This window comes from Phascolarctos cinereus, unplaced genomic scaffold (genome assembly GCF_003287225.1).
Source record: "Phascolarctos cinereus isolate Bilbo 61053 unplaced genomic scaffold, phaCin_HiC Scaffold_5;HRSCAF=322, whole genome shotgun sequence".
Taxonomy (NCBI): Eukaryota; Metazoa; Chordata; class Mammalia; order Diprotodontia; family Phascolarctidae; genus Phascolarctos; species Phascolarctos cinereus.
Genome location: NW_027555958.1, coordinates 288,077,481 through 288,100,940, shown reverse-complemented (window position 1 = coordinate 288,100,940; position 23,460 = coordinate 288,077,481). Strand labels below are relative to the sequence as shown.

The 23,460-nt window shown below is 46.8% G+C and overlaps 1 protein-coding gene across 10 annotated transcripts; it reads left to right on the top strand.

Moving 5' to 3' along the window:
* The first annotated feature begins 969 nt into the window (after positions 1 to 969).
* On the top strand, positions 970 to 23,244 carry EXOC7 (exocyst complex component 7). Of its 10 annotated transcripts, XM_021002416.2 has the most exons (21): positions 971 to 1,200; positions 1,406 to 1,471; positions 5,217 to 5,401; positions 5,652 to 5,757; positions 7,982 to 8,204; positions 8,454 to 8,621; positions 11,980 to 12,072; positions 13,048 to 13,116; positions 14,240 to 14,385; positions 14,713 to 14,865; positions 16,194 to 16,292; positions 16,756 to 16,818; positions 17,240 to 17,306; positions 18,124 to 18,162; positions 18,904 to 18,969; positions 19,312 to 19,432; positions 19,732 to 19,827; positions 20,772 to 20,835; positions 22,479 to 22,520; positions 22,634 to 22,767; positions 23,059 to 23,244. In XM_021002416.2, the coding sequence occupies exons 1-21, from the start codon at positions 1,141 to 1,143 to the stop codon at positions 23,159 to 23,161; spliced, it is 2,163 nt and encodes a 720-aa protein (XP_020858075.1). In that variant the 5' UTR covers positions 971 to 1,140; the 3' UTR covers positions 23,162 to 23,244. The 10 variants fall into 10 exon arrangements, with proteins under 10 accessions (XP_020858084.1, XP_020858075.1, XP_020858078.1 ...); XM_021002419.2 differs by lacking the exon at positions 11,980 to 12,072; XM_021002418.2 differs by lacking the exon at positions 13,048 to 13,116.
* The last annotated feature ends 216 nt before the right edge of the window (positions 23,245 to 23,460 follow it).

The window sequence follows — 23,460 nt, the reverse complement described above, 5'->3', positions numbered from 1 at the left end:
TCCTTTAAGAACTGAGGGAAAGTGCCAAAAGGTTTAAATTTCCCCTCCTCAACTTTGTCCCCTTGCTGTAGCTATGCTAACAGACACTGCAAAAAAAATCATTTATTGTTATTCTTTTTAAATTTCTAATTCTGATTTCCTTTCTCTTTACATAAGGCCTATGCTCCATCATTAAAGCTCCGTACTGCATTGTCTATATATTGATGGCATCCAGAGAGAGTACAAATGAGGCAACTAGAAAGTAGCTACCTGAATATATAGTTTTTATAAATCGAAGATTCTTTAGTGACTTCCTGAGCACATAGACTTTTATAAACTGAAGCTTATTTGGTCTGGTGACCAGAGATGGTATGGGCTTTTGGTGAACTGTTAGGCTTTTTATTAATAATCTGTATCTTAAAAGGTTAGAAAAAGCTAACTTCCCAAAGACAAGAGTGTAAACTGGATCAAGACTTTGATTTTGCTTCTGCAAGTCAATGCCTGCAGCAGGCTAGTACACTAATAAGAACTCAAACGGCTGAGACTAATTGCCACCTTCAAAAACACCCTGACCCTCACTGGCGATACCCAAGGGAGACGACCAAAGGGAAGGCTCCACCCCCAAGCCCAGCCTCAAGGGCAGAGGCGGACACGTGCCAAGAGATTCTGCCCCGCCCCTTTCTGTTGGGAGGGGGAAAGTCCTCCTCAGCCAAACCCTACGCTCCACGACAACACCTGCTGTCTACATAGATTTGCGTTAGTTCCCAAGAGATCTTGGATATCAAAACCTTATCAGAGGTATTTTATGCAAAGATGTTTTTCCCTTCGAAAGAGGGCTTCCCCTGCTAGAAGAAACTATTTTTATGTGCCCACTTCCTGGGAACTACACTTATCACGCCCACCAGTCAAAGTGATTTCCCCAGGAGTGAGAATTGCACGCATGCGCCATCTAAGCGAGGCGGGGAGGGGGGAGGAGTGCGCGCAGGCGCTGTCCCAGCGCCATTTGCTGCACAGTGGGCAGGCGAGCGGCGGACGACGGACGGAAGTGGGTGTGCCCGAGACGGTGGCCGAGGAGGACCGCTCCGGAAAGGGCCGATGGAGTGAGGGGCGCAGACCGGCGGGGATCGGGAATTTCCGAGGCCGGTCCATCTCGGAGCGGCAATGATTCCCCCACAGGAGGCGTCCGTGCGGCGGCGGGAGATAGAGGACAAATTGAAGCAGGTGAGGCCGAGGTGACGGGAGGAAGGACGGTATGGGGGATGGAAGAAGTATTGAGGGGCGCGGAGGTGGGGAAGATCCCGGGGAGAAGGAATGGGAGGCGGGCGGGAGCGGTGACAGCCCGGACCCGCGGCCGAGGGGGCGGTGGAATCCCCCCCGGCCCCGCCTGCCCACTCCGCGGGGTGACTAATGGCCGTCCATCCCGCAGGAGGAGGAGACGCTCTCCTTCATCCGAGACAGCCTGGAGAAGAGCGACCAGCTCACCAAGAACATGGTGAGTGTGTGGTGCGGTCCTGGAGGCCCCCCAGAGGCTGTGGCCCCCCCGACCCTGTCCAGTCAGCCACCCAGGAAGCCTTTATCAAGCATCTGCTATGTGCCAGGCACCATGCTAAACGCTGGGGATGCAGAAAGAGGCCAAAGACAGTGCCTGCCCTTGAGGCGCTTACAGTGTAACGCGAGACACATCGTGCAAACAAATCTATGTAGGATAAAATAAAGTATATGTGATTACAGAGAACCTGGTGGATTATATGGCCCAGGGGTGTTTATGTGGCCTCAGCTTCCCCCTCAATAACCTGAGGGGGTTGGACTTGTTGATCTCTAAGGCCTCTGGCAGTTTTGGCATTCTGTGCTCCCTATAATTGCATAATTTCTCTGATTCTGTAATTTCTTCTAATTTTTGGTTCTGTTGGGGTTGGTACCACTACTGTCTGGTTGCAGAGTTTTCAGTTTACCCAACCCCTCCTACCTGCTCCACCTCTTGGGTTAGTACCCAGAAACTGGTAATATCACTCTTTCTTAGGTGATGTCTCACTTACTAGTTCCTTGTTAGGTATCCTGAATAAACACTGATTGGGCATCCACCTGCTTATTACACTTTGTACCAAGAGTTGTAGAATGTGGGGAAGAGGTGGCTTCTACCCTCAGTGAGCTTGTTTTCTAAAAAGGAGACAAGATGGGCACAAGAATGAATAGATTTATCTATGATTGTATGCATATACTGATATGCACTTCAGCAAGAGGATGGTAATAAAGGTACAATATGGGTGTAAAAGCAATAACTATATAGTTCTCTACCTCCCATTTTAGTTTAGACATTTATTAAGCACCTATTGTGTACAAGGCCTTCTGCTAGGTAGTGGAGATACAAAAACTAAGGGAAACTGCCTACCTTCAAGAAGCTACCAAGTGGCTGATGAGCAGGTGGATTTCAGAAAAACCTGGAAATATTTAGGTGAACTGATTGATGCTGAGTGAAGTGAGCAGAGCCAGGAGAACGCTCTGTATAGCAACAGCAACGTTGTGCAATGATTAATTATGGTAGACTTAGCTCTTCTCATCAGTAGTGATCCAAGACAATTCCAAAAGAGTTGTGATGGAAAAGGCTAAGCACAACCAGAAAAAGAACTGTGAAATCTGAATGCAGATGGAAGCATATCATTTTCACTTTTTTTTCTTTCTGTGGTTTTTCCTTTTTGTTCTGATTCTTCTTTCACAACGTGACTAATGTGGAAATATGTTTAACTTGATTGTACATATATAACCTAGAAAAAAAGCTACCAAATGATAGAGTATGTGTACATAAAAGATAATTTGAAGAGACAACATATTGACAGTTGGAGAAATGAAAGGAAGCTTCATAGAGGGAAAAGGCACTGAGCGGATCTTTGAGGGAAGATGAATTTTGAGAGGCAGAGTTGAAGTGGAAGTATATACTAGGTATGGGGCATGGCTTGTGCAAATTGGTGGAGACAAAGTATGGAATACCTAATTAAGGTAGATAATGCGCTTATTAAGCACTTGCTACGTGCCAGGCAATTAAGGGAACAGTCTAGCATGCTAAGAACGTAAATATGTGAAGGGGAATAATATAAAATGAAGTTACAAAGTTACAAAATAGACTACGGAAAAATTTAAATTTTAGGAAATTGTATTTTATTCTAGAGGCAATATGGAGCCACTGAAATTTTTGAGCAGGAGAGGGATGTGGATGTACCTGTTCCTTAGAAGGATTATTTTGGCAGCTCTGTTGAAGGATTGGAGACAAGAGAAACTAGAAGTTGGGAAACCAATTAGGAGGCTGTTATAATAATAGTTTGAGCAAATACTGAGAGCCTGAACTAGGGTGAAAGTGTGAATGGAAAGAAGAAAGATGTAAGCTACATTTTGAAGGCAGAATTAACAGGACTAGGCAACTGATTAAAATTTGTGGGGAAGGAGATGAGGGAGAGGGAAAAGTCCAGGATAACTCCAAAGTTACAATCCTGTGTGACTAGGAGGATGGCCAGACTTTCACCAAAAATAGGGAAGTTTGGAGAGGCAGATTAAGAAGGAAAGAGGAAAACCTTACTTTCATTGGTGTGAGCAATCACTTTACCTGTGCAAATCACAACCTCTACATCTCCTGGTACAGTTTCATGAGTTGCTAGGGCCAAAAAACTCATCCCTTAATAACCAAACATTTGGTGATGAACTTCTCTGAACTTAACTAGACTGGTTCTCAGATGATATTTTGTCACTGATTCAGGGTCCCAAATGGTGGAACCTACCAGAGTTTGCTTTTCATTCCAGCAGACTTCAGGATTCCAGGGTTCCCAACACAGCATGATGAGGCATTGGAGCAGAGCTTTAGTGAAAGAATATCTATGTGGGGGCGGCTAGGTGGCACAGTGGATAGAGCACCAGCCCTGGAGTCAGGAGGGCCTGAGTTCAAATCTAGGCTCAGATACTTGACACTTCCTAGCTGTGTGACCTTGGGCAAGTCACTTAACCCCAATTGCCTTAAAAAACAAACAAAGAATATTTATGTGTGCATAGTTATTTATGATAACCATACACATGTTTAGCAAGAGGCAGTGGAGTGTGATGGATAGAGAGCTGGGATTGAAACTGAGAAGACCTATGATGTGTTGCAAGTCACTCAACCTCTCAGTGTTCTAGACCAGCACTTCTTAAACTGTGGGTCACGACCCCATATGAGATTGTGAAAAATTTGATAATAGTACAGGGCTTCTGAATGCGAAACGACTGAAAACTAATTAAAAATCAACCTTGTGATGAATTCGAGGTGGTTCTGGCAGCGCTCCTCCACGTTTCATAGAGCAACTTCACTGCAGCCCTGGTTCTGAACACAAAGCGTGTACACGTTGCACTTCGCATGCTCTCAGGCCCTGAACACCAAGAAACTCTGCCTAAATGGAAGAGGGATCGAGAGTGGGGAAAGTTTAAGAAGCTCTGATCTAGACAACTCTCTTAAGACTGTAAATTGCAGAAAAGATGCTGATCTATATTGGTAGAGGGAGTTTCCTCACCTTGGTCTTCCCATGCCTGGCATGTACATAGTAGACACTTGACAAATATTTTTTGACTGACTTGACTTATTCCTGTACATATGTACAGACATCCATATTTCACGTAGGTAGAAGCAGAGAGTGGCTTTTGGAAAATTACCAGGACATCTGGAGCAAATGGTTTATGGGGCAACCTTCTGTTCAATCCAAACAGGCCTCATAGAGGAGGGGAAATTAAAGTGAGTTTAAAGGATGGAAGAGAAGTTATTCCAGCAATAGGAGACAGCTTCTGCAGGTGCTTGAAGAGAATAAAAAGTACATAAAGGAGTTGGGCTTGCTGTTACTGAAACAGATGCTGTAGGTAAAGAAGAAGGAAGTGGAGGTCTTAAATTAGGAAAGGGAAACTGTCAGAGAGCCTTAAAAACTACAAAGGATTTAGAGCTAGAGGAGATCTTAGAGATTATCTAGTCCAGTCCCTTCATTTTATAGAAAAGTGAAGTAGGTCATTTGTCCAAGGTCACAGAAAGCTCGGTTTCAAACTTAAATCTTATGGTTCCAAATTCAGCATTTTTCTACTAGATTGCTCTCATATTGCCTGTGGTCTTAAATCAAGCCAGTCTGCTAATACTTGTTTTGCCAACCTCCTGGGGTTGTTGTGAAGACAGTGCTGTATAAACTTTGAAGCACCGTAAGCCATGACCAGGCTCCAAGTTTCCTCCTTTCTTGCAGGTTTCAATCCTATCATCTTTTGAGAGCCGGCTTATGAAGCTAGAGAACTCCATCATCCCTGTGCATAAGCAAACAGAGAACCTACAGCGATTACAAGAGAATGTGGAGAAGACTTTGTCCTGTCTAGACCATGTCATCAGCTATTACCATGTGGCCAGTGACACGGAGAAGATAATTAGGGAAGGGTGAGCCAAGCCCAGCTTTCCACACCGTTATTCCTACCTGGACCAGAGAATCTAGGCCATGTGGTGGGGGTATCTACAATATTGATTCCCTTCTCAGAACATGACATCTTGAATCCCCTTACTCTTAAACCCAGCAGAGCACAGGCCTTCCTGGTTTGTTGCAGGAACTCCTGAGTATCAAGGATTGCTAAGTGTTATGAGTTGTCCACAGCCGCTCTCCCCAGTTGACCGGGGCCCTTTTCTTTTATAGCCCCACAGGAAGGCTTGAGGAGTACCTGGGATGCATGGCCAAAATCCAGAAGGCAGTGGAGTACTTTCAGGACAACAACCCTGACAGCCCAGAGCTGAACCGTGTGGTAAGGGGGCTTCTCTTTGCTCAGTCCACTAGTATTGTTCAAGAAACATGAGAAGAAATAGTCTTTGCTTTTGAGGGTTTATGATCAAATATGGAGAGTGTAATCAGCCATGCCCAGCTGTTCCCATCCAGAACCAGCATAACTACCAACATTTGAACCTGTTAATCACTAATTTATGTGCGCCAGGTTATACCCAAGTGGAAAATGATTGGTGTGTCCCAGAACTAGGCTGGGATTGATTTGGAAACATTTCCTGGAGGACATGAATTTGAGGAAAGTAAAAACTGTAGAAAAGAGTGAAAATCGCATTTTAGAAAGCATTAATTAATGGTCAGAGGATTGTAGGGCCACAAAGTAAGTTTAAGGTCAGTTAGTCCATCCCCTCATTTTATAGATGAGGAAGCAGGCCCAAATGGCTTACTTAAAGTCGTAAAGCTAGTAAGTACCTAAGGCAGCACTTGAGCCCAGATCTTCCTGACTCCAGATGCATCAATCTATCCACTACACTGTGCTGCCTATGAATGGTGTTAGTATTCATTCAACATATGTTTGTTGATCACCAGCAACATGCTAGGTACTGTGCTAAGTGCGGAGCAAAGGCTCGGAAGTTGATAAGGATGAGTTTGTTGATGAGACAGTGAGTGGTTTTAAAGCTAGACTAGCACAAAGAGAAGGTATGAGCCAGAATGTAGCATGTTGAGAGAAGACCTTAAAACCTATAATTAGGAATTGCAGAACTGTGTAGCTTGTCCCTGCTGCTGAGCTGTTTACTTTGCTATTTAGATATATCCATATTTTCATCGGTGTCGATTCTTCTCACCCCAGCTCCATGTCATTTTTTTTTCCTTAAAAAAATACAATAGACCGAGAAGCTAGGACTAGAGAACTGTATCTTCTCTTCCCAAACAGGAAGTTCCTGCATGAGAAATGAGGGTATCAGATGCAGAAGTAAATAAAAATTTTAAGTGTCAGTCAAGGGCATGTTTTGATCACAGTATATAGAGTACTGTACCTAGGGGTGGTGACAAGCTGATGAAGCTTCCTTCTAAAGATCTCTAGTTTTATCATTGTAGGCTCTCCCTCCCAGGGTACAGATCACAACCTCCATGTCTTCTGAGTAATTTTTGTCCCTGAAAGAACATGGATTTGAACTCAGGAGACCTGGGTTCTAATCCTGGCTTTGTTATTTTCTATCTGTGTGACTTTGGTTAAGTCATTTAACTTTTCTGGACTTTAGTATACTTATCAATCAGTTGAGGGGAGATTTGGAATAGATCAAGGGTTCTTAACTTTTTGGGGTGTCATAGGCCCTTCTCCTAGTCTAATGAACCGTAGAAGACCCATTCTTGGAATGTTTTGTTGCCATTTGTAATTGAAGGAACTGCAAAATTTTAGTTAGAGGTTAGTGAAAATAAAGATGTAATTTTTTCTCTCATCCAAGTTCACAGACATACACACACATCCTCTTCCCACTTCTAGCCATGAATCTCTGAGGTCTCTTCTGGCTCTGAACCTAAAGTCTTTTCCTCCTTTTGTAAAGTCTTTGTGTGTGCTGTTGAGCAGAGCTGTCAAACTTGTCCCCCCTAAAAAAACAAAGCTCAGATTAAAGTGTAATTGGGAAATGTTTAACAGAATAAAAATACGATAGAAAATAGATAACGCTAATATGTATTTTTTCCAAGGGATACATGGCCACAGAATCCCATTTCTATTTGAGTTTGACACCACTGTCAAGAGTAGCTTCCTCCAGGTCTTGTAGGATTTTGTCAATACTGATACTTAGGTATTGCAGTAGTAGTTTCGGGAGAGGAGAAGTTTTGTAGGAGAAGCATCCCCAAAAAGCAGGAGATTTGGTCCTTGCCCTCGAGGGGCTTCCCAGGAAACAATATCTATCCATTTGTAAGAATATGAATAAAAGAACATAGTGGTGAAAATAAATTTAATACCAGCCAGTGAGAAGATTGAGTCTCTCCTATGTCTGGCTTTTATATGTGAATGGAAACTCTGAGGAGCCATGGAAGAGGGCAGAGTCATTTGGGCAGGTTGGATGTAGGTTTATTTGAGTCAGTTTGAAACTCTCTGCAATGAGTGTGAGAGGAGGGGGAGAGACTTGGATTTGCAGAGTGGTGGGGAAGGAATATGAATGGCCTGTGTGAAGGCCTCAGTACAGAGATGAGATTAGCTGGCTTTACCCGTAGGAAATTAAGTATTCTCTTTCCTGTAGAAGTTCCTTTTTGAGCGTGGAAAAGAGTCCCTGGAGTCCGAGTTCCGAAGTTTGATGACTCGGCACAGTAAGGTCATCTCTCCAGTGCTCATTCTGGACCTGATCAGTGGGGAAGATGACATGGAGGCTCAGGAAGACATGACCTTGGAGCATCTCTCTGAGAGTGTGCTCCATGACGTGATTCGAATTTCCCGCTGGCTGGTGGAGTATGGAAGGAACCAGGGTGAGAGAGCCTGTCTGGACCTGCAGAGCTTTCTGCACTGGGAGGGGGGAGGAGGGGGCGGGGCAGGGCAGTGTTTGAAATCACTGGGCTCTGTACCTGGGGCTGTGTGGGCCATCTGAGAAGCAGAAGGCAGCAGGCTGGCCTTGAGAGATTTGGCCATCTGGCCAGGAAGACAGGCAGATGCTGTTTGAAAAAACCCTTAGCAGGGTCCCTAAACACTGTGCCTCTGTTTGCTCTGTCTCTCCTCAGATTTCATGAATGTTTACTATCAGATCCGTTCCAGTCAGCTGGACCGCTCAATCAAGGGCCTGAAAGAGCACTTTCGGAAAAGCAGCTCCTCTTCTGGTGTTCCCTACTCCCCTGCTATTCCCAATAAGAGGAAAGACACACCCACCAAAAAACCGGTCAAAAGGCCAGGTGAGCCCCTATTGTGACTCATCTAAAAGGACAAGGCCTCAACCTCCCTACTCTACCAGGATATGAATTCCTTCTGGAATGGTGCTGGCTAGTAAAGGTGACGTAGCTGCTATGACAACCCTAGGGAGATTGTCTTTGCGGTGGCTTCTAGGTGCCTGAGGAGAAAAGCAGGTGTCTGTTCACCTAAGAAGGAGCAAAAGGATGAAAGCCATCCCCTCCCTCCCGCAGAAGTACTTGGTTTTACGTAAAACTTCTTTAGAGTGGAAGTCGGAAGATCTCTGGGAATCCAGGGAGTCCTAGGAACTCTAAAAGAGAATAGAACAGAACATTAGTTATTGGGCCATCGTCCTGGTTCTCTGTTACCCATCATATGCTTGGTGTTTTTAGGGATGTTTTCCTTTCTGAATCTGGACATCTAGGGAGCTATTGCTCCATGGACATGCTCCTGTGAACAGAGCGTCCTGAGTTCCCCTTGGGGAAGAAGTGGGTTTAACCTTTGGGTTTCATTTTCAGTGTCAGTGCTGTGTCCTGAGGTATTCTAGGGGAAGATAGTTAGGGTAAGGACTAGCACATGGAGTTGCTAGTATCTTAGGTGATCAGTTTACTCTTTTTTTTTTTCCACCTCCCTTTTGTCCTTATCATCCCTGTGTCCAAAGCAGTCTACATTCCTGGGAATCGGTGCTTCTGTGTGTCAGCCACAGCTTTCCAGGCCTTGTCATTTCTGACACAGGAAACTTTTCCTTGAGTGAGATGCTGTTCACACACAGCCCAAGGTGGGGCTGCGACATTTCAGAAGGAGGATTCTGCTGCATCTTTAGGGCCCAAGGAGCCAGATTTCTGTATTTCCTGCCCCTCTGATTACTCCAGAAGGTCAAATGGCCCCCTAGCAATCCCAGAGAGTCCTTCTTATCATTCTCACAGTAGTAAATTTTGGAGTGATAGCAAAACCTCCCATTTATATAGCACGTTTAAGTTTTATAAAATGCTACCCTCACAGTAGCTTTGTGTGTTGTAGGGTTTGTTGGTTAGCCCAAGACTTCAACCCAGCCTTCAGCCTCATTCCTTTTCTTCCACCTTACCCCCATACTGAGTGAGGAACTCAGTCTCACACTTGAGACAGAGAAGACACTTATTCCCCTTCTTCTCCGGAGTTCTACAGTATCTTACCATTGAATCTGAACTAAATAAACTGGCTCATAGCAATGCGCAGGATCTGTGCCCTGGAACTGACGGGAAGGATTTAGGAAGCTGCAGCTTGGTGCTCGAAGCCTGAAGGTCCCTGCTTCCCTCCCCTCCCTCCCATATAACTGTTCCAGGCCAACCCCCTCAGAGCGCCTGCTGCAAACAGTAAAACAGTGTACTGGTGGAGCATTGCAGCCGTGTCTCTGACAGCATTGGAACCAAGTGTCTCATGCAGAGGTCACATCTCCATTCTTTTCCCCACAAAGACTTAGTTGGGGGATATGGAATCTCAGTCCTTTATGTCAATTGTGTCCTTTGCCTGTCCCTGCCTCCCGGCCCCCCGCCCCAGTGTATTTTGTTCTCTCATTCTTTGCCAGACCCTTAGAATGCTGATTTTGCTGATTGTGGACAGCTCTTCATCCTTCTTGGAGACGTACTTTCTCAGGAAGTGGTGACCTGACCCCATTGCCAGAGAGAACATAACCTGCTCTTAGCTTGTAAGCACAAGAGGAGAAACTCTAGATAATGGCCAAGAGCCACGAGTAGACCTCAGGTGGCAGCCTAGCAGCTACTGAATCCCAGGGTTGCAGAAGATCCTGCAGCTCTGAATTGTTCTAAATTGTGAGGAGGGGAACTAGGGAGGTCATGACACAGAACAATCACTAACACCGCCACTTGTGGAACTGTCTACCTGGCGTTAAGAGGAGCTGGAACAAGGAACTTGCCATCTGTTATTGTAGCCTGATAGACTTGGCAGGTGCTCTAATGAGGTCCTGGTTTCCTGGTCCACGCTGATGTGTCAGTTAATTTCCCAATTGGTTGTTTTGCTCCTGGGTGCCAGACTTGATTCTGACTGGCTCATCAGAGTGACTATTTGTTTGGGAGAAGGAGGGGGCAAGGGCAGCAAAGTTCGTCTTTTAATAACTAAGTGTATCGCTGAGATACAAAGAAGAGCTGAGCTGTTCAGAACATCCCTAAAGTGGGGAGTGGCCAGTACCTAGGAGCCTGCTGCAGCAAGCATTTTGATTCCAGAGTAGAGGGTGTCAGGGTTGGCATGGAGGAAGAGCAGTCCCCAGGGGAGAAAGAAGAGAAATATCAAAGAAATAAGAGTTGAGCCTTTCTCCTTCCCCACCTCCTCACGTACACATTTTGTTCAGCAGTTTGCTTTGTTTATTTAAACATTTTATTTGACTTTTCCAAAGTTTTCTTTTTGGAGTGTCTTGTTCACACAGCAATGTCTGACCCAGGAAACTGCTGGCTTCATGATATTGTTTGTGTTGTTTTAACCTGACACTAACTATTGTGTTTTTTTCTTCCCATGCCAAGAATGCATACCCCACTTCTCAGTCCTTTCTCTGTTTCCCATGTTGCGGCTTCTCTTTAGTCCTCTCTTGGCTTCCAGGTTTTTTCCGAGTTCCTTTGGGCAATTTCAGTGACTTGCCCCTCCAGGGAGGCCCATGGCCCATGCTAGATTAGCCTTTGGGCCTCTCTGCCTTCAATCTTGGGCTTTCATCTCCCAACGTTGCTTGGACCCTTTTCACTAACTCCTAGATTCTGCTTCCCTTTTTCTGTTTGAATCTTGAGGACTAGCACTGAGCATGCTCACAGAACCCTCTCTAAACTATGGGGATTAAGCCATGTGTCTGCTGGCTTCAAGTAGAGTTTCCTCCAGGATCTTCAGGAGGGCCTTCCCCGGCAGATCCAGCAGATGGACTCTCTTCTAGCTGTCTGTCTCTACTTTGGACGGGCAGGAGGGCAGGCTCCTCAGTAGCACCTTGTCTCTTCCAGGCACCATGCCTCTTTTGGTTAAAGTGCCACCCAGTGAGTGGAGTCTTGTTCTCTGCCTCTCATGGTGGGGTTCTGCCCAGATTCTCTCCCTCACTTCCTAAGATTTACCCAGCTTCAGGAGGATCTGGCCAGGATCAAGGAACACTTTAAATAATATCTGCTCCTAAGACTTCAGGGACTTGACTTTGGGACAAAGTGTTTCATTTCCCTTATCTCACACCCCTAAGCCACAGGTGCCACCCTGGGAAGTGGCAGGGGCACTCTGGGCATGCTTACTGTTCTCAGGCTGGGTTTTGTGGGCCTTTGGGACTGGTGGAGGGCTGCTGCTGTTTTCTCTCACTCATTTCCTAGGTCTTCTTGTCTCCTCTCTGTGTGACTCTGGTGACAGGGACGATTCGTAAGGCTCAGAACCTTCTGAAACAGTATTCTCAGCATGGTCTAGATGGGAAAAAGGGGGGTTCTAACCTCATTCCTCTGGAAGGTAATCACCCTGTATTTCTGTCTGTTTTCCACCCATTCCTTCACTGTGTATCCTATTCATTTGGTAGGGCAGAGCCTCCGACCGTTCTGGGGCCCCCAACCCTTCCCTGGGTTGTGGAGGTAACCCATCTTTCTGTAGCTATGATCAGAGGGGAGCATGGGGGGGGGAATTGCAGTCTACTGGCATTACACTGGCTTCAGCTGGCATGGTGGCATTTTTCCTGATGCTTGGTCTAGACCTGTCTGGCTGACGGCAGCTCTGCCCTCCCGGAGGACACCCTGTCCCTTCCCTCCCTGTCTGTTCCTGTTTCCTTCTGTTTGAGCTCAAGAAAAAGTTCTCTGCCAGTGGAGCAGCCCTTTCACATTCAGATTGACGGTGCAGCACTAAACTACCCCAGATCCCTTTGGGAAGTGAATGGTAAACAGAGATGAATATGAGCAGACCATTGGGCAGGGCTTCTCTTCCCACTTCCACCTGGTTAGCTGCTCTTAGCAGAACTGGCTCTGTCCTAGAAGTGGGGATCACCTCTGGCAGGGTGACACCGCGAAGGCTTTTGTGCCTGTTGAAACCAGCAGCACCATTATTGGATAGCAGAGAAGTTTTCTCTCACTAGGGGGTAGAGATGAAGAAGCTCACTGAGGCTCAGGGGAGTCAGAGTGCCTCCAGCTTCTCTAGTGTTCTTTTTCCTCGTGCTTGGATTTTCCCTCTTAGCCTCCAGGCTCGGAGTGAAATGGGAAAGATGTAGCTATTAGAGGGGATTCATTGGGGCACTGCTGGTCAGACTTGAAAAGGCTGTTCCAATGGCAATTTGAGACATAGGAGGGGCTCAGAGCCTTCTCCCAAGTCTCCCTATTCCCCATCCCCCTATCAAGTATTGCTCTGCTGGAGACTGAGGGGTTCCTACCCCTAAGAGACAGCCCACTCAGTCCCCTGGATAAACCGCTGCTTGTGTTTGTGCGGCCAACATCTCGCTAGGTCACGAGCATGATTTCCGAGTTAAGCATCTGTCCGAGGCCCTGAACGACAAGCACGGGCCACTGGCCGGTGAGTACTGTGGCATAACCCCGTAACCAGCTGCCGACGGCTTCCTTTGCAGCATCTCCCACTGTGGGGCCAACATCTCGGCTGAACCCCTTGGCTTTTGGTGGCCGCTGTCCTACGTTATCCTCTCTCTTTGGCCATAGTTCTTGTTTGCCACCCTCCAGATGGGGGTACCGCTGCCTCAGGAGAGTGGAAAGACACCTCTCAGTGACCAGGGATGGAGATGGAGAAGAAGCCAGAGCTGCAGGGAGGCTGGGCGGCAGGAACAGAGCAGGATGACAGCTGCTCTCCACCAGACCATAGCCCCTTGGCTCTGGCAGCAGCCCTAGCCCTGAATCCCATGAACTGCTGCCTCCCCCTCCCAGCTCTGAGTGCCCAGGGCTTCTCCCAGGCCATGTTGTTGTTGTTCTTGCTGGCTGCTAATATTGGGACCCCTTCTTTTCTCCCTTGGGGTGCTGGCTTCAAGGGATCCCTCCCTCTTCATCATATTTGGATGGAGGGCAGAGCTAATGTATTTTCTCAGGTTTTGGCCACCAGACCACTTGGCTCACTGGGGACAATATGTTTGCCACTGTCTCCATACCTTCTAGTGGTGTTGCTGGGGGGAGCCATGCCAGGGTTCTCCCTAAAGCTTGTTCCACTGGTAACTCTGCTATGAGGGGATCAGCCTATGGAAGGAAACACCATTTCTTCAGTAGGAAAAAGGAGCTGTGTTCGGTTCTCCTATAGTGAATGTTGCGACCCTACTATACACCAGGACTTCCTCCTGGCCAAGACTACTCATGGTCCTTAGCACTTGGCAGCTGGGTAGGACCTAGCCTAGCCTTTCTGAGAAAAGAGATTGAGGGATTTCTTCCTCCCTGCACCTTTAAGGGATGTAGATGTTCTGGGTATACACACTTCATTCTGTGGTTAGTTAACAGGAGAAAGATGAGGCTCCCTATTTTCTTTTTGTTCCCCAGTACCCACGTATTTTCCAGATATAGGGGGCAAGCTGGTCTCCATGTTGCTGGTCTGGGCAGGAGGCAGAAGGCCCGGGGGGTAACTCACACTCCAGAGTTAACACTGGGCTGGGAGTGAAGTTGCTTCCCAAGCCAGTGGCTCAGGGATCATGCTATCCCCACAGGGAGGGATGATATGCTGGATATGGAAATTGATGCCTACATCCACTGCGTCAGTGCCTTTGTCAAGTTGGCACAGAGCGAGTACCAGCTGCTGACGGATATCATCCCTGAGCACCATCAAAAAAAGACCTTTGACTCCCTTATCCAGGTCCTAACTTTGCTTCTACATGAATTCTCTGGGTCCCTGCTCACCAGTCTCATTCATATCTGCTTATACTCAGAGCTATGTCTAGATTTTCTGAAGCTTGTAATGGGGTTGTTTTTCATAGCCCTCTTTACCCAGACATCATTGAGCCCCCAGAAAACCTGTGTTGTATTCTGTACTTTCCATGTCTTGAAAGTATGGTACCCAAGCCCCACCCCCCATAGGACATGCCCCACCTCCCACTTTCCCCTTTGTCTCCTTCCCACCTGGATGCCTGTCTTTCTCCACTGAGCTCTGCTGAATTGCCTCCCTCTGACCCCTTCCTCTTAGGATGCATTGGATGGACTGATGATGGAGGGGGAGAACATTGTGTCAGTTGCCCGGAAGGCTATTATCCGACATGACTACTCAGCTGTGCTCACGGTCTTCCCCATCCTACGGCACCTCAAGCAAACCAAGCCCGAGTTTGACCAAGTACTTCAGGTATGTGGCAAGGAGGTGATTATGAGGCAAGGAAGGTGGAGATGTTACACTCAGCCTCAGTTTTGCCATCCCCATATTTCTTTTCCCTCAAGCCTCCTCCATATAAATCAATCTGTAAGCCAAGTCAGCAAGCATATATTAAGCACCTGCTGTGTGCTCGTCTGGGGAGACAAAGAAAGGAAAAAAAAAAACCACCCAGTCCCAGCTCTCAAGGAGCTCACAGTCTAATGGGTAACACAACATAAAAACAACTGTATACAAACAAGACAATACAGGATGAGTTGGGGGTCATCTTAGAAGGAAGGCACTAACGTGAAGGAGGGCTGGGAAAGTCTTCTTGCAGAAGATGGGACTTTAGTTGAGACCTGAAAAAAGCCAGGGAGGCCTTCCTGGAGATAGAGATGAGCATGGGAAACAGCCAGGGAAAACACTCAGGTCAGTAGAGGGAGTGTCCTGTGTGGGGAAGAGCCAGGATCATCATCACCAGATCAAAGAGGATGTGAAGGGGAGGAAGGTATAAGAAGATGCCCCTTGGAATCTCTTCTTTTGGTCATGTGTGTCCCTCCCCTGCCATGAGGCCTTTCCTGATCCCCCATTTGTTAGCACTCCACTCCCATCCCCACACCCCACAAAAAACTTTGTATTCATTTTATATATTTTTTGCATTGACTTGTGTCTGCACATGTTTTTCCCCACCCCAATAGAATATAAGCTTCTTGAGGGCAGGGACTATTTTCTTTTTAATCTTTGTATCCCTAGAGCCTAGCACACAGTGCCTGGCACATGGACACATAATAAATGTTTGTTATAGCAGTTAGAACTTGAAGGTTTATTAAAAAAAAAAAGCACCTCATAGATGTCATCATTTGATCCTCCCAACAGCTCTCTAAGGGCAAGTAGCAAAAGTTTTACTACCCCATTTTACAGATGAAGAATCTGAGGCTCAGAGTAGTTAACTTGTCCAAGGTAATACCATTACTTGAGTGACAGAGCTGGGATTTGAACCCAGGTCTCCTGATTCTAAATCTAGAATTCTTGTCATTCTACCAACCCAACCATTTCCCCATTCTCCAGTCCACTTTTCAGCTTTCCAGCTAGGGACCAGCCCCCACCCATCTTTTACATGGCCCTGGGCAAGTGGGAGCAGGTAGCCTGTTGTCAGTGCAGAAATGGAAAGTGCATATGCCTTCCTAGCCCAGAGGGAGTGAGAATGGATCTGGGAGTCTTCTGCTGGGCCAGTCCTCCAGAGAACTGCCGGGAGGGAGGGAGGCATGCTCAGCTGCTGGAGGGCAGTGGGCTCTTTCTGATTGTCCAGAGTATCCCCATAGGGCACCGCTGCCAGCACCAAGAACAAGCTGCCAGGACTCATTACTTCAATGGAGACCACTGGTGCCAAAGCCCTGGAGGACTTTGCTGATAACATCAAGGTACCTTTTCTTCTAGACCAGGGCAGAAGCCATGAGTGGGGAGTTGGCTGAGGACATCTGAATGACCTGGTATGAAGACAGTTCAGCTAAGCTCAAAGTTGCAGGAGAAATATGGTCACAGAATTAGATGAAGGCAGAGGGAGATGGGGTTCTGTGCTTCCAGTTTGGGACATACCGCCACATGCTTTCCTTTTTTTCTCAGGACTGGCTTCCAGATCCCTTTTGGGACTGAGAAGTGCTTGTCTAACATTTCCCTGCCTTTCTTCCTTGTTATCAGGGCCTCAGCTTGAGGAATTGGGGTGGACTTTCCCAGCTCCTGCAGGCCTGGTCACCATCTGCCAGTAGGCCCGAGGAAGTGGGAGGGGGAGGGAGAGACCTCCAAGGTAGAAAATCGCTATGGGAAGCCATCCAAAGAGGCCTCAGTCACTCGTGTAATTGCGTGGTGGAATTCTTTTTTCCACAGAATGACCCAGACAAGGAGTACAATATGCCCAAGGATGGCACTGTGCACGAGCTCACAAGCAATGTAGGTGCTGCTGGGATGACTTTTGTGGTTGGGAATGAATGGATTATAAGAAACATCAAGGCCGAGTCTAATCCTAGGGCTTCCTGAACATTTGGCTTGGTGGGTCCTGCCTTTGTGCCTCCTAAGTGTTGGGCAGGTTTGGGGATGGGCAGCAGTTGTTCTTACAGCCCTTAAACGGACAGCGTCCCTTTGCATGGCGAGCCACAGAGTGTGTCATTTAAATCTCTGCAGTCTATGCCTTTCTTAAGGGAGAGGGACCCTGGGCTTTATAGGCTTATGCCAATACTCATCTTCATTAGTCTTGTGAGGGGGGCAGTAACTGTCCTTCTCCTGGGCATGGGGGATGAAGTAGATAGGCAGTTGGTATTTTTAAACCTATTAGTCCAGCTCTTATTTCTGACCCCATTCTCTGTCCACTTAGGCCATCCTCTTCCTTCAGCAGCTTCTAGACTTCCAGGAAACAGCTGGTGCCATGCTAGCCTCACAAGGTACCATTCTCACTCCTCATTCACAGCCTTCCGGCTGGTCACACCTCCCTCTGGGCACTCTTGGCCTCAGGTTCCATCCACCAGGAAGTGTTCATCTCTAGGCCTAGACAGCTCTGGGTGGAGGGCAAGGGCAAGGGGAGTGGTTTCTCTGTAGCTACATTAATATGAAAAATTCTGAGAGTCCCAGTCAAGCAATTCTAATAGAGATTGCAAAGCCAGAAGAGCTTGGGAGATTGTGGATAGAGAGATGTGACTAAGTGTTCTGTCCTGACATTCCTTTAACTTTCTTGGCTTTTAGCACATGTCCCCAGGAGGGTTTCATATGGTCCCACCTGCCTTCATGTTTTTCCACCTCTTCTCCTTTTCCCTCTGTCTTGTCCACCTGTTCTGCTTGTAACAGCTTCAGACAGTTTGTCTTTTCAGTGTCTAAGGACATGGGCTTCCTCAGCTTCTATTTCCAGGTCCTCCAAGCCAGAACCAGGCTAAAGTCCTGTCATGATAGGCCCAGGGCTTGGGAGGCAGGAGCGGGGTGGAGCTTTTGGGAGGTCATCAGAGCCTAGTGAGTGTGTCCCCCAGGTGTTCCTCTATTCTCCCTCTTCTGGGAGTGGAGGTGTGCAAAGTTCCATTTTATTTCCTGGGTTGCAGAGAGCTCATTCTGACCTGTGTGTGCTCAGGCTTTCTCGGGGTAATGAATGTCTGCTTGCTTCTGGATGAGATCGCTGTTTCTAACCTATTTTTTTGCACTTTGCATCTTTCTGTTTTCTCTTTCTTTTCTCCTTGCCTCCTTTTTCTGTCTGCTCTGCCTGTAACTCCGTAGTCCTTGGGGACACATACAATATTCCTTTAGACCCCCGAGGTAAGCAGTGGGGATCTGGCTCCTCATCCCTTCTCCTCCCTGTAGGAGCATTTGGAATTCTGAATTGATCAACAGGGTGGAGTTTGGGGTGGTTTTTGAGGTTGAGGGTGGAAGTTGGAGAGGGAGGCTCTTAGTCGCTTCATGGGAAGTTCTAGACATCGGTCCCTTCTTTCATAGCTGGTTTGGGCTGGAGCTCATCCTGACAGCAACCTTGCTGTCTTTCCCCTGCCCAGTAACTGCACCCACATTCCAGTCTGCCTGTGGCCTCACCACTTCCTTCCCCTACTCTCCTCCTGTCACCTGGACCCTATGATATCTGCAAGAAGACTTGGATGAAGAGGGGGTGTGAGGAAGTCACAATGGGGAGGCAATAAACAGTCTGTTCCTCGATTTTCCCATTGGGATCCAAGACTAGTGGGATGAGTGGGTCTTACCTACTTTGCCTAGAGGAGGGGTGTGGTCTGAAGTTATTTTCATATCCCTGCTTTGCCAGCATTTACACTTATACGTTCTCTGGAGGTACTAGCTTACCTGTTCCTGGGGCTCAGTTCTTTTCCCCACTGTCCCTGATGAAGGGCCCAGCTTAGCAGGGGAAAGTGGGACCAGCTTGATGTCTCCCTTCCTTCCTTTGAAGTTCTTCCCTGGCCCTTGCAAACTGGCAGGTCCATTGTTTGGCAAGCCAGATAGCTCTGTTCTCTGCTGTTCATCGGGATAACTTGTCCAAGGCTTTTCTTTTTACAGAGACAAGTTCCTCTGCCACCAGCTATAACTCTGAATTCAGCAAGCGACTGCTAAGCACCTATATCTGTGAGTGTTCTGTCTGACCTTCCCAGCTTCCGCCAGCTCGTGGGCCCTTGGTCTCACAGGCCTCTCCTTCCCTTGTATACTCTTCACCTGTTCATATAGCCCTTCTAAAGAGGGTTGTACCCCGACTTCTGATTCCAAGGCCTAAAGGAAGCCAGAAAGGTCCTGAAGCCTCAAGTCCCTGGGTCATGATACTCAGTATAGCAAGGTCAGAGATGGAACAGGGAGCAGGGCCATGGTAGCCTCTGACCCTGCTGGGGAATCATGGGCCAGGGTTTGGTTGTGGGTCCCTTGACTCGCTGCTAGACAGGCCCTCCGGGCTTGGCCCCATCCCTTTCTGTGCAGGTAAAGTTCTTGGTAACCTGCAGCTGAACCTGCTCAGCAAGTCCAAGGTGTATGAGGACCCAGCTCTAAGGGCCATTTTCCTGCACAATAACTACAACTACATCCTCAAGTCCCTGGAGAAGTAAGTGTGTCACCACCCCCACTCCCAGGCATCACTCACATGGCTCTGTCCTCCTTGTTCTCATGTCTGGTCCCTTATCTTCCCGAGTTTTTTCTTCTCCTTTAAATAAGGTTTTTGAAGCCTTCTTTACTGTATATACAAGTGAGGAGGAGAAGTATCTACTGGACAGAGCTGACTGTGTTGAAGACTTTTTCTCTTAAATTCTGTACTGGGTCCCCAAAGCTGACTTTAGCTGGCCATTATGACAAGGCTTCATGGGGCAGCAGCTAAAGCAGCCCCTTTGCCCCTTTGCTCCAAAGGTCTGAACTCATCCACCTGGTGGCAGTGACCCAGAAGACAGCTGAGCGCTCATATCGCGATCACATTGAACAGCAGATCCAGACGTACCAGCGCAGGTCAGATGAGTTGGGTCCCCCACCCCCTACTCCACCCCATCCACCTGTTCTGTGCTGTCTTCTCCCATGACTCCTCATGCTCCCTATTCAGCTTTTATCCTAGGGCGGTGTGTGGGAAAACAACATCCACCCTGGGGTGGGGCCTCTCGTCTTTCTCTTACTGTTGCTTGGTTTCATCCCACTTTGGGGATGATACTGGCTTGACCACTGATGCTGAAACCTCAAGGACCATTTTCCCTCTGTAGCCAAATGGACTAATATATTTTGGCTATTCTATTCAGAGCTGAACCTTATTTAAGAATAAAAGTGATTGAAGTAGTTCTGTAAACAGAAATAAATCAGCTAATTAGAATTTTAGAGGGCTGGGATAATTTACAAGTGAAGTGACTAATGAAGTTTAGCAAAAAGTTTATTCATATACAGTTCATATTAAAGTTCAAATACAGTATATATTAAAGGAACTAAGGTAGAGAAACACACACACAGGATGAGAGAGATGAGAAAGAGAAAGACAAAGGGTGGATCAAAGAATCTTCTGAGCCTCTATCTCATTCTCTTCCCTAATTCTGTCTCTCCTTCCTCTTTCACCTTTTCTGTAGGTCTCTTTTTCCCTTTCTTCTCTTCTCTCTCCAATCTTGTGTATCTGTCTACTTTAATTGGCTGTCATTTAGAATTGTATTCTGTAGTATTTGTTGAGCATTTTATGTTCCCTGTTCTTTATAAATACATGGGGAAAAAAGCCCCCCAAATTGCTTTTTGATTTAGTTTGACCCAAGATTAGAGAAAAGAAAGAATGAAAGGAGACCATTCTCCCTCCTATCCACTTCTACCCTTACCTCTCCCCACACACACCTGGTCTAAAGGAAGAAAGAGATTAAGCGCTGTGAGTATGTTTCACCATACCCTTCTCTTGCTCTTATATTCTTGCTCTTGTGTCTTGGCAGCTGGCTAAAGGTAACTGACTACATTTCTGAAAAGAACTTACCTGTATTCCAACCAGGAGTCAAGGTAAGTAGGACAGAAAATGTATGCTGGTCAGAGGTTACATCCAGCTGATATGACACCTTTTGTCTCTGCACAGAAACTCAGAAAGAAGGATTTTTTTTTTGTCTCCACCTCCAAGTTTGAGAGTAAAATGGGCATATGATTGAGGCTGTCTGGTTATACTAGACTTTTTCTCCCAGAAAGAATTCTGGGACAGGTAACTAGAAGCAGCCTGAGTGACCAGTGCCACCCTAGGTATGGCCACGGAGCAGAGGAGTTATACCAACCCTTATTTGACTCATGTTGTGGTACATTCAGAGATGCCTAGGGTCTGCTTAACCTGGATTGGTACATTTTCATTTATTTTTGTTTCTTTTAAATTTTTTATTGCTGTCTTTTGATTGTATGCTTTCACAGTCATCTTCATTTACAAATATACCTTCCCAGCTTCCCTGCCCAGAGAGCCATCACTTGTAATAAGCAATAAAAAAAGAAAGGGGGTAGAAAGCAGTACCTGACTGTACATGCAGTGTTCCATCCCTGTGGTTCCCTGCTTCTGCTAGGCCACACATCACCTTGATCATTTTGCTTGGTTGGGTTTCTCTTGCTCTTTCCACTTACATTGTCATGCTCCTTGTGTAGATGGTTTCCCTGCTCATCTCATTCTGCACCAGTGCATGCTTCTCTCTATTCATCATGTTTGTCATTGCTTACAGTATAGTAATGTTCCATTTTATTTATGTAACATAATTTGATTCTTTATTCCCCAGTTGATGAGCATCTACTTTGTTTCCAGTACTTTGCTGTTACAAAAAAATGCTGCTCTAAATATTTAGGTGTATATTGGATTTTTCTGTCTTTGACCTTCCTGGATCTCTGCTTAGCAACTGGATTTCCAGAATGGATATTTTAGTGACTTTCTTAGTGTAACTCCAAACTCCAGAATGGTTATACTAATTTACAGGTCCACCCTCAATTGCTTTAGTATGCCTGTCTCCACAACCCCTGCAACATTCACTGTTTCCATCTTTGGTCACATTTGTCATTTTGCTGGGTGTGAAGCAAAGCTTCAGTAATTTTGATATACATTTCTTATTAGTGATTTGGAACAACCTTTCCTATGCCAATCATTTGCAGCTGTTCTTTTGAGAACTGTATGTATTGCTTGACCACTTACCGAAGGGAAAGACTCCTGGTCTTATGTATTTGTGTTAGTGCTCTATGTAGTTTGGATATCATACCCTTATCAGAATGTTTCATGCAAAGACTAGTGCATTTTAAAGGGCACCAGCTCTCTTTGTTTGCTCCTGAGAATAAAACAATGTGGTCCCCAATGTTTAGGATGCCCTCTGGTCAATCTCTGGTTCTGGCAGAGCTGGCCAGTGCCTGGTTGGACTTCACATGTCCTGTGGCATGTACCAGACCAGAACGAGAGGAACCTGGGTGACTGTTACAGGATGACATGTTTTGTGATGTATCCTTTGTTTTCATTGCTATAAATTATAACTAAGTAATGGGCCCTAAGAGTTTGCATGAGATAGAAACGTGGACCAAGAAGGGAAGTTGGAGGAACAATTATTTTGGGAGTGATCCTACAGGACAGGGAAAATAATCTGTTTTCACAGTGAAACAAGTTCATCTGTCTTCTCTCTTGTCTGCGTCCCTAGCTCCGGGACAAGGAACGTCAGATGATCAAGGAGCGCTTTAAGGTGAGCTGTGACCCAGACCTCTTTTTTCTCTGCTAGTGCTGCTACATGGACTTGAGCCACATGGTCATTGTCCCATTTCTCAGCTGACTCCTCTCTCTCCACATTCCCTGAAGGGCTTCAATGATGGCCTTGAGGAGCTCTGCAAGATCCAGAAGGCCTGGGCCATCCCGGACACTGAGCAGAGGGACAAGATCCGCCAGGCTCAAAAACACATTGTCAAGGAGAACTATGGGGCCTTCCTGCACAGGTAGGTCTTATTTTTTTTCCTCCCCCTAGCCCCCAGCCTTTCTAGCCGAATCTTTGTGGATATTCTTGCTTAACCCATCCAGCTCGTGTCCCCAACAAAGGGAACAAATAGGGAGACGGGCTGGGATTGGAAAAGCAGTGTCTCTACCTTCCACCCTGGGGCATTTGGTGAGCACACCACCGTGCTGAACCCCAAACCCGGAAATTCCCAGCAGGGAATCCTAAAATCCTAGACTAGGGGGTGGAGCTCTACAGCTGCCCTTTCCCTTTTGATTGTCCTATGCCTGGCCAGGTATGCCAGCGTACCCTTCACCAAGAATCCTGAGAAGTACATCAAGTACCGCGTGGAGCAGGTGGAAGATATGATCGAGCGCCTGTTTGACACATCAGCCTGATTCTGCCCCATGACTCTGGCATCTCCATGGCCCCCAGCAGGCCTTATCCCATTTATCAGACAGATAAACCAGGGTTCACACTGCTCTTCGGCTGAGTGAGTTTGAAGTCCTTTGGGGCAGGGACCTCTCTTTAGAGTTCTCATTCTCCATCTCGTCTTCCTCCTGACAGCCCTGCTTTAATTGGGCCCATGACCCCTCCCTTCCCACCTTGGTACTGTTGACTGTCTCGGGGGGAAGGAGGGAAGAAGGCTGACAAAGGGCAGCAGAGTGCCAGCTGCTTGTTGTGGGCTTTGTGTGAG

Coding starts and splice junctions, on each gene's coding strand:
- EXOC7 (XM_021002416.2), top strand. CDS start 1,141: ATGATTCCCCCACAGGAGGCGTCCGTGCGGCGGCGGGAGATAGAGGAC. Junction 8,622..11,979: donor AAAACCGGTCAAAAGGCCAG/GTGAGCCCCTAT, acceptor CTCTGGTGACAG/GGACGATTCGTAAGGCTCAG. Junction 14,866..16,193: donor AGTTTGACCAAGTACTTCAG/GTATGTGGCAAG, acceptor GTATCCCCATAG/GGCACCGCTGCCAGCACCAA.